The sequence below is a fragment of the Sphaerodactylus townsendi genome, linkage group LG03, assembly GCF_021028975.2.
Source record: "Sphaerodactylus townsendi isolate TG3544 linkage group LG03, MPM_Stown_v2.3, whole genome shotgun sequence".
NCBI lineage: Eukaryota > Metazoa > Chordata > Lepidosauria > Squamata > Sphaerodactylidae > Sphaerodactylus > Sphaerodactylus townsendi.
In genome coordinates this window covers 6738282-6750321 of record NC_059427.1, presented here as the reverse complement: position 1 = coordinate 6750321, position 12040 = coordinate 6738282, and the positions used below count along the sequence as shown (strand labels likewise).

At 42.2% G+C, this 12040-nt stretch overlaps 2 protein-coding genes across 7 annotated transcripts in view; one reads left to right on the top strand and one right to left on the bottom strand.

Annotated features, from left to right (window-relative positions):
- LOC125428526 (zinc finger protein 420-like) overlaps window positions 1–12040 on the bottom strand; it is an 815993-nt gene that overhangs the window by 735354 nt on the left and 68599 nt on the right. The gene's annotated exons all lie outside the window — the stretch shown is intronic.
- Window positions 1–12040, top strand: part of LOC125428898 (zinc finger protein 420-like) — a 28808-nt gene that overhangs the window by 6025 nt on the left and 10743 nt on the right. Inside the window, exons 4-6 of the mRNA XM_048489607.1 lie at window positions 1978–2082; window positions 3215–3307; window positions 5046–6157. Of these exons, the coding sequence (XP_048345564.1) occupies window positions 1978–2082; window positions 3215–3307; window positions 5046–6157 (1310 nt within the window). The remainder of the gene's footprint in view (window positions 1–1977; window positions 2083–3214; window positions 3308–5045; window positions 6158–12040) is intronic.

The following is a 12040-nucleotide window of genomic DNA, read 5'->3' as shown; positions in this document are numbered from 1 at the left end:
AGGGGCATGGGGGTATGGAGGGCTTTGGAAATGTAATGGGGGGTTGAACCCAGGAACCCCCCCCCCCTTACCTACATGCTTGAGCCTCACCCATCAATCCTGTGCCTGGACCACAGAAGAGATGGGTGTGAAGTGAGACTTTTGGAGGATCTGTGATGGTCTAAACTGGAGCTTCCCTCTTTGTGCCTTTCTTGACCTGTGCTGGGAAGGGGGTTAGACTCATGAAGCAAGAAAAGGAGAGAAGATTGGCTGCAGAGATAAGATCTGGGGGGAAAAGTAGAATGGGAGAAATTCATTTGTGCACTTCATATCCTAAAGAATGTTCCTCTGTGGTGGAAGAACATTCAGGGAGGGAAATTATCTTATAACTTAAGGTCTTAACTTTTCTCCCTGATTTCTGCTAGGTGATAGCAAAAAGCAGGTACTAGGATCTCTTGAGTGACATACACCACTGATCCCAGTCAGTCCCTCTTACTGTGCCCAGGATGATTGGTGTGTAATGAGGAAGGAGGTGATGAAGTATTTGATGAGGTTTCTCGGTCATTCATTATTGTGGGACCAGACACTGGCCATTAATCATAGCTGGGTTGAATGGAAAGAGGGGCCTTGAGCAAGAGGCACAGAAAAAAAGAACAGGAAGAGTTTGGCTTTATACCCTGCCTTTCTCTCCTGTAAGCCATCTCTTAGCAGCTTACAAAATCCTTCCCCTTTTTCAATGTAGCAAAATGTAAAGTGATGCACATAGGGGCAAAAAATCCAAACTTCACATACACGCTACAGGGGTCAGTGCTATCAGTCACAGACCAGGAAAGGGATTTAGGCGTCTTAGTTGATAGTTCCATGGGAATGTCAACTCAATGCATGGCAGCTGTAAAAAAGGCAAACTCTATGCTGGGGATAATTAGGAAAGGAATTGATAATAAAACTGCAAAGATTGTCATGCCCTTATATAAAGCAGTGGTGCGACCGCACTTGGAGTACTGTGTCCAGTTCTGGTCGCCGCATCTCAAAAAGGATATGGAGGAGATAGAAAAAGTGCAGAGAAGGGCAACAAGGATGATTGAGGGACTGGAGCACCTTCCCTATGAGGAGAGGCTGCAGCGTTTGGGACTCTTTAGTTTGGAGAGGAGGAGGCTGAGGGGGGATATGATTGAAGTCTACAAAATTATGCATGGGGTAGAAAATGTTGACAGAGAGAAATTTTTCTCTCTTTCTCACAATACTAGAACCAGGGGCATACATTGAAAATGCTGGGGGGAAGAATTAGAACTAATAAAAGGAAACACTTCTTCACGCAACGTGTGATTGGTGTTTGGAATATGCTGCCACAGGAGGTGGTGATGGCCACTAACCTGGATAGCTTTAAAAGGGGCTTGGACAGATTTATGGAGGAGAAGTCGATTTATGGCTACCAATCTTGATCCTCCTTGATCTGAGATTGCAAATGCCTTAACAGACCAGGTGATCGGGAGCAACAGCCGCAGAAGGCCATTGCGTTCACATCCTACATGTGAGCTCCCAAAGGCACCTGGTGGGCCACTGCGAGTAGCAGAGAGCTGGACTAGATGGACTTTGGTCTGATCCAGCTGGCTTGTTCTTATGTTCTTATGTTCTCCCCACAACAGACACCTTGTGAAGCAGGTGATACTAAAAGAGTTTGAAGAGAACTGTCACTAGCTGCAGGTCACCCAGCAGGTTTTATATTTAGGAGTGGGAAAACAAATCCAGTTCAACAGATAAGAGTCCACCGCTCATGTGGAGGAGTGGTGAATCAAGCCTGGTTCTCCAGATTAGAGTCCACCACTCTTAACTGCTATACCACACTGGTGCCTTGGGTAAGGAGTGGTAGCATTCCCATGGAAATCATGCCCCTTCCTCTCAGAATGGCAGAGGGGCAGAGTTAAGGTGACTTGCAACTGCTGAATATGTGCCTGAACACAGAAAAGATATAACTGCTTTTCTTTCCTTCTGAAAAAGGATTTGTGATTGGCAAACCTAAGCTCATAACTTGGCTGGAAGAAGAGGAAGAGTTGTTTCTTCAAGGCTCTGATGAGGTGGAGGGATTGGCAGGACGTTGTCCAGGTCTGTAGTGGGATTGTCTAATGTCTTGGGAGCTCTGAGGTTACTTCCAAGGGCTGACAAATTTCCACCAATAGGTTTTTCTTATCCAAAAAAGAGCTCTCTACTGGTCACCAAGGCACACACACACACACACACACCCTCCAGCTGATAATGCATTGGGGGAAATAAGTAGTTTCTGTATTATCCATACATTTCTTATTTCCCCACTTCACCATCAGTTCTTCCTTACCCTTTTTGAACTAGTTTGATTTAGGCCAGAATGCTCTGATCTCAAATTCACCCCTGAAACATCATATTAAGAATTTGTTGCTTCTCATCAACAGCATTTGACTAGACCAGGGGTAGGGAACCTGCGGCTCTCCAGATGTTCAGGAACTACAATTCCCATCAGCCTCTGTCAGCATAGCCAATTGGCCATGCTGGTAGGGGCTGATGGGAATTGTAGTTCCTGAACATCTGGAGAGCCGCAGGTTCCCTACCCCTGGACTAGACTCTAAAATGAGATGTACTTTTTAAAAATATGGTTGTTAACTAGCCTGGGTCCTGATTTTTCCAGAAGACTGTCAGATATATAAATGGTTTAAATGAGCACAGAAAAGGTATGTTCAATTGAAAATATGAAGCTGCCTTCTACCAAGCCAGAGTGCTATATTGCCCACTCTGGCCAGCAGGCATATCATGGGATATATATTTTAAGAGGTGTTGAATGCTCGTTATTGTCCAGTTATGTTCCAAACAATGGCTGAGGTGTATGGTTGTGGGGTGGGGGGTGTCCTTGGAGAGCTGCAGAAATGTGCCTTGAGTAAGGGATGACAGTGTTCCCATTGGAATTGGGCCTGTGGCTCTTGGAATCACATTTTCATGAATATTCAGATGGCCCTGGGATCCAGAGGAGTTCTACTACATTTGTCTCTGTCTGTGTGTGCATATGTGTGTCTGTGTGGGTAAAAACTTCACTGTCTTCCTTGCCATTTCTTAGTTCCTACCTTGGCAAACAGTAGGCAAATATCAGCCAATTCCAGGCAGGTGAAGTTTGGCCTGACTGCCATAGTGAAGGTGGGTTTGAACTGCTCAGTATTTATGAGAAGACTGAATAACTATAAATGTGCTTTTGTTTCCTCCTGAAAAAAAGAACTTCTGATCACCAAACCTGAGCTTCCATCCTGGTTGAAAAATGAGGAAGAACTCTTTGTCGATGGGGCTGATGAAGTGGAGGGATTGGCAGGTAGGTGCCTGGGTCCATAGGAGAACTCTGGTTGGGTGAGAGGCCTCTCATGGGGAACTGGTTGGCCACTGTAGACTGATTCTTTAAACTGGTAATTCCAGGGCCTTGCACATGTGAATTGTGTGTTTTATTTATTTACACATACATTTATTTACATTATTTTTAGTTTGCTTGAGTTTTATTTTTATAAAATTATTTTATAAACTCATTATTTACATGAGTTTTAGTTTCTCACTGAGACTCCAGGGAGATTATACATTGTAAATCAATGCAATGAATAGGACGAGCCATCTAATAAGCAATGGAATTGGATTACAGCAATCTGAAACCAGTGTTGAGGAGATGTGATGCAAAATAATTTGAGACAGCACTCGTGTGAACACAGTTTTTGTCTTTCAAACCCTCAGCAGAGGGCAGTATTGAAAATAATTCACCATCTAGCAGTTGGGGCGGAATAATTGACAGTCCCTTTGGAGGAGTGTATTGCCAAGATAAATTACAGACTGAATTTCTGTTTTCTGTTTTATTTTATATATTAAATTATGATGTACACCGCCATGAGCCTACTGGGGAGGGCGGTCTAAAAATATAATAAATAAATGAATGAATAAGTGAATAAGAGGCGAAAGGTTATTTTTTCATGAAGGGATTTCAAAGGCAATAGGCACACCAATGACTGAAGAAAGCAGCTTTATTGCAACCTCCCCAGTAATGAGAAATGAACAAGGCACAATCACATGCACTTCTTTTGCCATCAAGTCACAGCCGTTTTATGGCAACCCCATAGAGTTTCAAGGCAAGAGACGTTCAGAAACGGTTTGCTATTGCCTGCTTCCTTGTCATTACCCTGGTATTCCCCGGAGGTCTCTCATTCAGATACTTGCCAGGGTCAAGGTTGAGAGTGTGTGACTGGTCCAGGGTCACACAGCAAGTTTCCATAGCAGAGTGGGGACTTGAACTTGGGTTTCCCAGGTCCTAGTCCAACACCTTAACCACTACACCAGGCTGGCTCTCATATCATAACTGTAGACAGAGAAGAAACAGAGAGTTATGGTAAATTGAAGGTTCAGAGCTGTCCCGACCACTTTCTGGTGCAGATGGAACTGGAGGTGAATGGCAGGCATGATCCTCTCTGGTCAGGGGCTCATCTTTGAACAATCAGGAAGCAGCACAACACTTGAGTGATGATCTTGGTGAAGCAACATTACTGAAAGGACATTTATATATTTTGTATTCATTTTAATTTCCTTTTCATGGGGCCAGCAAACTGGAGCAGCCCAGCTCAGCTGAGGTTGGAGTTGTCTTTTTAATGTAGTTGTGACAGTTTTTCCTACCATTCTTCCTTTTTAAAAGATGAAAACCCAAATTTTATTTCTCATATGAGAGGTGCTGAGCTGAACTCTTTAGGAAATATTGTCCTAGAAAGGAAGAGAGAGAATGTGGGTTATATTGTCAAACTTCCCAGATCAGAGTGGGTAGAGATTCATTGGCATTCTTCTCTACCTTGTTCTCATTGGACTTCCAGTTCACATCAGAGAAGCCTCTCTCTACTAGTAATGGGCATGGGGAAAGCTATTGTGATTAACTATCAGTCAATAAAATTAATATATCACAGAACTGGGTTCTCCACCAAACTTTTCTGTTCTTGCATTAGCTACAGCAATTCATTTAGTTCATTTCCTAACTTTCAAGGTTCACTTTTTTCACAGTGTTTGTGTTGGGTTTCTTTTTCTTTCAGCAGGAGGTATGCGGCAGTCAGTGACTGAAAAGAAAGAGCATCCAGGGATAAAGGAAGAATATACATATCCAGATGTGAAAGAGAGCTTTGAATATGCACTGAGGAAGGAAGAGAAAAAACATCTAGATAATGGGGGCAGTAATTCTGGTCTTTTAAAGAATGGTGACTCTCATAAAAATTCATTGATTCCAGAAGACACCAGGAATGAGAACCCAGTCTGTGAGGAAATTTTTCCTGAAAAATCAGACATTAATGAGCACTGGAACTCCTATAACATAAACAAAATATATACATGCCTGGAGTGTGGAAAAAGCTTTGGGCAAGAGGCTAAGTTAACTTTCCATCGAAGAATTCACACAGGGGAGAAAAAATATAAATGCTTGGAGTGTGGAAAATGTTTCAATCAGAGTGGAAATCTTACTACCCATCGAAGAATTCATACAGGGGAGAAAAAATATAAATGTCTGGAGTGTGGCAAAAGTTTCAGTCGTAGTTCATATCTTAATTCCCACCAAATTATTCACACAGGAGAGAAACCATATAAATGCCTGGTCTGTGGAAAAAGATTTAGTCAGAGTGGAAGTCTTACTTCCCATCAAAGAATTCACACAGGGGAGAAACCATACAAATGCCTGGAGTGTGGAAAAAGTTTCAGTCAGAGTTCGCACCTTACTTCCCATGAAAAAGTTCATACAAAGGAGAAACCATACGAATGCCTGGAGTGTGGAAAACGCTTTGTTCAAAGTGGAAGCCTTACTTCCCATCAAAGGACTCACACAGGGGAGAGAAAATACAAGTGCCTGGAGTGTGGAAAAAGCTTCAGTTACAGCGGGCACCTTACCGCCCATAAAAGAATTCACACAGGGGAAAAACCCTATAAATGCCTGGAGTGTGGGAAGAGCTTCAATCAGAGTTCACACCTTACTTCCCATAAAAAGATTCACACAGGAGAGAAAGAATATAAATGTCTAGAGTGTGGGAAAATCTTTGGACGGAAGGATAAGTTAATTTGCCATCAAAGAATTCACACAGGGGAGAAGCCGTATACATGCCTGGAGTGTGGGAAAAGCTTCAATCAGAGTGGAAATCTTACTTCCCATCAAAGAACTCATGTATAGAAAAGCTGGAAAAATGTCGAATCAAAACACATTGGACTGGAAAATTAGAAACAAGTGCGATAAAGTATCATCAGTAGACATCTGTGATTGATATGGGCCTTTTAAAAAACAATATACGTATCAGTTTTAGGCACTTCCATGTTATATTCATGTTAAATTTAACTTTTCCCTCCTTCCATCCACCTTGGGTTAAAATGTGCCAAAAATGCCCATAATAACATGTAGTAATTAATTAAGATAGATTCATTTATGTGAATTCTGCCTCCCTTTTTTCATTTTTGAAAATCCCCCTGGCTGACCACGGACCTTGTACATTTATCTGCCCCACCTTTTGATTCTAGTCTTTTGCATAAGGTTTAGGAGGTTCCTTTAGAAGATAAATATCTTCACACCCCCTGCAGTTTCTAATTGATAGCTGCACAAAACTTCCTAATTGCTGAAATTCTCCAGATGCTTGATGACAGTCTGAATGCCCTGGCTACTGAAGTCTATGCTTGGAATCCCTGTCCATTTAGCTGACCACACAATCCAGCAACCATGGTGGGTGAAGGAAGCTGTAGAAGACATATTCATAGAATCATAGAGTTGGACGAAACCACAAGGACCATCCAGTCCAACCCCCTCATTGGTCTACCCTCATTCAAAATTCTAGACAGATAGTCTTGTCCATCACTTCTTGTTTTGGGCATCTCTCAAGAGAGGACAGTTGTTGAGGTCAAGGTATAAAAAAAAATATTCTCTCATTTTGACAAATCCCCTAACAGTTGATCTGAGGTCAGTAGGTATTTTATACAGTCCTCGGGAGCTGAGATGGATTATTTTGATGTTTGCCTCCCTTATGATTTCAATTTTATTTTATTTTCTCAGTGTGATGGACTCCATTCTTGAAGTCTTTTTTCTACTCAAGCATCTTCTAATAGAGCACTGATACCAGTGTTGGCCAGCGCCATGTAGGATTTCTCAACTCCTGTCCTTATATTGAGTATACATGTCAGGGACTCTAATATTTTATTTGTTATTTGTTTTATTTACAGAATTTGCACCCTGCTTTGATCAGGATTGTCAAGGTGGCTAAGATGAAAAACACCCGCAATACATTTATTACAACAATTAAAATTAGTGTTGATAGCTCTGGGTTGGGAAATACCTAGAGATTTGGGGATGGAGCCTGGGAAGGTTGACGTCTGGAGAGGGGAGGGACCCCAGTGGGCTACAATGTCATAGAGTTCACCTTCTAAAGCAGTCATTTTCTTCAGGGGAATGGATCTCTAACCTGGAGATCAGTTGTAATCCTGGGAGATTTCCAGCCACCCCCCAGAAACTAATTAAAACCAAACATGCATCACTCAAAGAATAAAACCAAGCTAAAATATGCATGCAATACAATACATGCATATGCAAAAATAATAATTTCTATTCCAAGGGAATAAATTCATAGCAAAGAAACTTTAATGTTGATTACACCAGGCTGGGCCAAGAAATCTTGCAATCAGGAATAGTTCGGAATCAGACATCATATATTTTTTTCCAAGAGCCTTGGTGTGCCAAACCAATTGATTTCCCTGGATATGGAAGAAATGAAATTGAATGCTCCATTGGCTCCATTTATTCTCTCCCATTTTCCAGTGTTCCATAGGAATCTAAGGATGTTTTCAGATTTTCACAAACCTCCATTTTTCACATACCTCCATTTCTATCTGTTGCTGCCCTGACTCTGTTGCCAGCATGGTGTAGTGGTTAAAAGTTGGTGGACTCTAATCAAGATTCCTCACTCCTCCACATGCGTTTTATTTGATTCCTCACTCCTCCACATGCGTGGCAGACTCTTATTGGGTAAACTAGATTTGTTTCCCTGCTCCTACTCAGAAAGCTGGCTGGGTGGCCTTGGGCTAGTCTCTGAACTATTTCTGCCCCACCTAGCTCACAAGGTGTCTGTTGTGAGGAGGGGAAGGGAAGGAGTTTGTAAGCTGTTTTGAGACTCCTTCCAGGAGAGAAAGGCGGGGTATAAATCCAAACTGTTCTTCAAATCAACAACATGATGTGGGTTTGCTAGCATGTTTATCCTTAAATGGTGGAATAGGCCATTTTCCATGGCAAAGTGAGGATTCTAACTGACTGACTTTGGAAAGCTTGTAACCCCCCTTCCCCTGCCCGCCCCCCAAGATCTTGTTGATCTCTAGGTGCTACTGGACTTGAATCTAGCTATTCTACTGCGATCAGCACAACTTCCCTCCAAAACTAATGTTTATTATTTGTTGGATGAATTTCCCCCCTCTTCAACTTTTCCCCCCTTGTCTCTTTCTGCACAGTTCATGGATGGCCTTTTCAAATGTGGTTTTCCATGTGGAATTGGAGTTACTGATGGCAGCCATACATCTGTGACAGCTTCTGTTGGCCATTCAGACAACCATCACAAATGTAGAAGAAGAGAAGAAGAGTTTGGATTTATATGTTGCCTTTCTCTCCTGTAAGGAGACTCAAACTCCTTCCTCTCCCAACAGGCACCTTGTGAGGTAGGTGGGGCTGAGAGAGTTTGGAAGAACTGTGACTAGCCCGAGGTCACCCAAAAGGCATGCTGGAGTGGGGAAACAAATCTGGTTCACCAGATAAGACTCCATCGCTCATGTGGAGGAGTGGGCAGTCAAACCCCCCTGGATTGGGCTGCCCAAGAAATATCTCCGAGAAATAAATTGTACTAAGTGAAGCAAAAAAAGTCTCTATTAGAAAGTTTGTGGTGAAAATAGGGGGTGGGAAAGTGGCTGGATTCAGAAAGGGTTTTTTTTTTTAAAGTCAAAACATAATACAAGGGAAAGCTTCCAGCAACACAGAGATATTCAAATGAAAAGTGATATGGTTTTGAAACTATCTTAAGCTAAACACTGTACATATGCCACAGTTGGTTCCTGAGAGCATGTGAATAATTCCTTGTGATAACAAGATGTTAGAGTCCTTAATCCCTCCCCAACTTCTTGTGAACCCAGTTTCCACTGAAGACTTTTGTTGTAATGGAATCCGAGTCCCAGATGCTCTTGGTGGCACTCCTGAGTTTAGTAAGTTTTAGGATTTCTGTCAAAAAGCTTATCACATAAGGAAATGGCTAGGGAAGTCCTCTGAAAGAACAACTACCAGGCTACAGAAAATATCTGATAGGCCCCCCTTCACATTGTGGAATGTACCTTTGGAAGGCCAAAGGCACGATGGAGATGTTTGCATAGACCTAAACTCCAGAAATTTCTGCCTGCATCTTACTTCAGTATATCTGTAAAGAAAGAGGGCATTCTGGAAAGCTCTGTGACAGAATTAAATCTCCAGAATGAGCACAGTGCATGATAACAGATCACAGACATAAGGCAGAGCAGGAAAGTTATGTATAATGTTGTTTTACATTTCATATGTTGTATAGCCTTGTTATGCTAAATACACTGCCTGATTATATTTTATTAGGTGATACCTGTTTCAATTGAAATTCCAGGTACAAAATATGAAATTAATGCTTTTAATTTTAATGCTGTAATTTTCTCTTAACAAGAGTTTGCATTTGAAAGTTTCCTTGAGTATTGTCCTGTGCAATAGTCTCTCTCATGCCTTGGTCATGTTTGTTATGCATGATGAAATGTTACCTGGAGTTGAAAGTGACAAATTAATGTAGACAATCATTGAAGCTTAATAAAGTTACCTCTTTTGGAGACAAGGATATAGTCCACACTCATTTTCCAACAAAATGCAGATTAATGCTTTATAGAAGGGGTACCCAACTTTTTTGAACTTGCAGGCACATTTGGAATTCTGACACAGCATGGTGGGCACTGCCACAAAATGGCTGCCTCAGGAGGCGGAGCCAGCCACAAGCACCATCTTGGAAATCCCTGCTTTATGATGACTCAGACTAAGGGATGTGAAACTATTGAGCTTATACCAATTGCTTGAACTATCAGGTGATATACATTTATAGACTGCTTAGCTCACTTTTTAAAAATCCAATCATTTTATGTAGTCTTAGAAAGGAATTAAACGTATGACTTTTAGTTTGATTCATATGGATTTTGCTTGCTGCGCTGATCATGATATCTAATTTTATTCATTAGATACTATTTTGACAACACACACAAAAAAAGTTTGTGCAGAGTGCGTTACTAATGTTCTGGTGTGTCCTGACGTTCTGGAATTACAGCTAAGCTCTAGACTGCAGAGGTCAGGGTAGATTCTATAGCAGTGGTGGCGAACCTATGGCACGGGTGCCAGAGGTGGCACTCAGAGCCCTCTCTGTGGGCACGCACAAACAGAGTCTTCCCACGCCCACACATCTAGGCTGGCCTGGGTCGCTGGGCATTAAACCTAAGACCTAGTTTTGGGGAAGCAGTGTAGGTAACCCTGTTAAGCACTGTTAAACACCACTGATTTTCATGCGAAGAACTACAGCGCGATCCTTTACCTGGGAGTAAGCTCGGTTGCTGGCAATGGGGCTTGCTTCTGAGTAAACCCTCCTAGGGTCATGATTCACCCGTTGGAAGAGTTGCATGGTTGTTTCAAAGCAAAGCCACTGACTACCACCAAGCTGAGTTACGCACGCCTTGGAGCCAACTGTTTTTTTCTAAACTAAAACCTCAGTATTCAGGTTAAATTGCTGCATTGGCACTTTGCGATAAATAAATGGATTTGGGGTTGCAATCTGGGCACTCCGTCTCAAAAAGGTTCGCTATCGCTGTTCTATAGCATCAAATCTCTACCCTTCCCTCAACTCAGCTCTCCCCCAAATCTTCAGCAATTTTCAAACAAAAATTGGCAACACTTTTGTTAAAACTAGGTTTTGTATTTTCCAGAATATTACTTGGCCTTGGTTTTTTGTTCGTTTTTAGTGGGAGGCTGATATTCTGGTGTGGTAGAAACCCAGTCTTTCATACTTTATTATCCTAAAGATGGTATAGGGGAAAATTTTTAAAGGGTTGTTAGTTTACCTTGTGCCCTGACCTGGATAGCTTTTGCTAGCCTGATTTAATCAGATCTCAGAAGCTAAGCAGGGCTGTCCCTGGCAAGTACTTGGATGAGAGACCTTCAAGGAACACCAGGGCTGTGATGCGGAGGCAGCCAATGGCAAACTAACCTTAAACATTTCTTGCCTTTAAAACTCTATAGGACTTGATTGCAAAAAAAAAGTTTTATCTTGCACATGGTACCAAGGCATGCTGGGACAAAGCAGCAATGGCTGTAAGATCTAAATTTGTTCCAGGCATTAATCAAAATTCAAACAGCAGAACTGGAAAAAAGCATAGTTGCCAAATCCAGGTTGGGAAATTCCTCAAGATTTGGGGATGGAGTCTGGGGAGGACAGGGAACTCTGTGGGGTACAGTCCTATAGGGGTTCCCCCTCCAAAGCATCCATTTCCCTGATCTCTATGAGATGGAGATGTCCTGTAATTCTGGGGGATCCCCAGGTCCCGCCTGGAGATTAGCATCTTTAGTGGGAGACCACCAAGGAAGTCCAGGGATGCAATGCTGAGGGAGGCATCTCTTGTTCATCTCTTGCCACACAATGGCCAACCAGGTGCTTCTAGGAAGCCCCCAAATAAGATGACTGCTGTATTATCCTGCCTGTGTTCCACAGCACCTACAATAATAGTCATGCTCCTCTGATATTGGAAAGAATGGGTATGCATCATGACTAGCATCCATTTTGACTGGTATCCTTCGTGAACATATCCACTTCCCTCTTAAAGTTAGTGGCCATCACCACATCCTGGGGCAAGCAGTTCCACAATTTGACTGCGTACTGTGTGAAGAAATACTTTTGTGTTTTGAATCGTCCACCCTTCAGCTTCAGCAAATGATCCTGCATTCTATTATGAAAGAAGAAAAGCCAGTGTGATGTAGTGGCTAAGA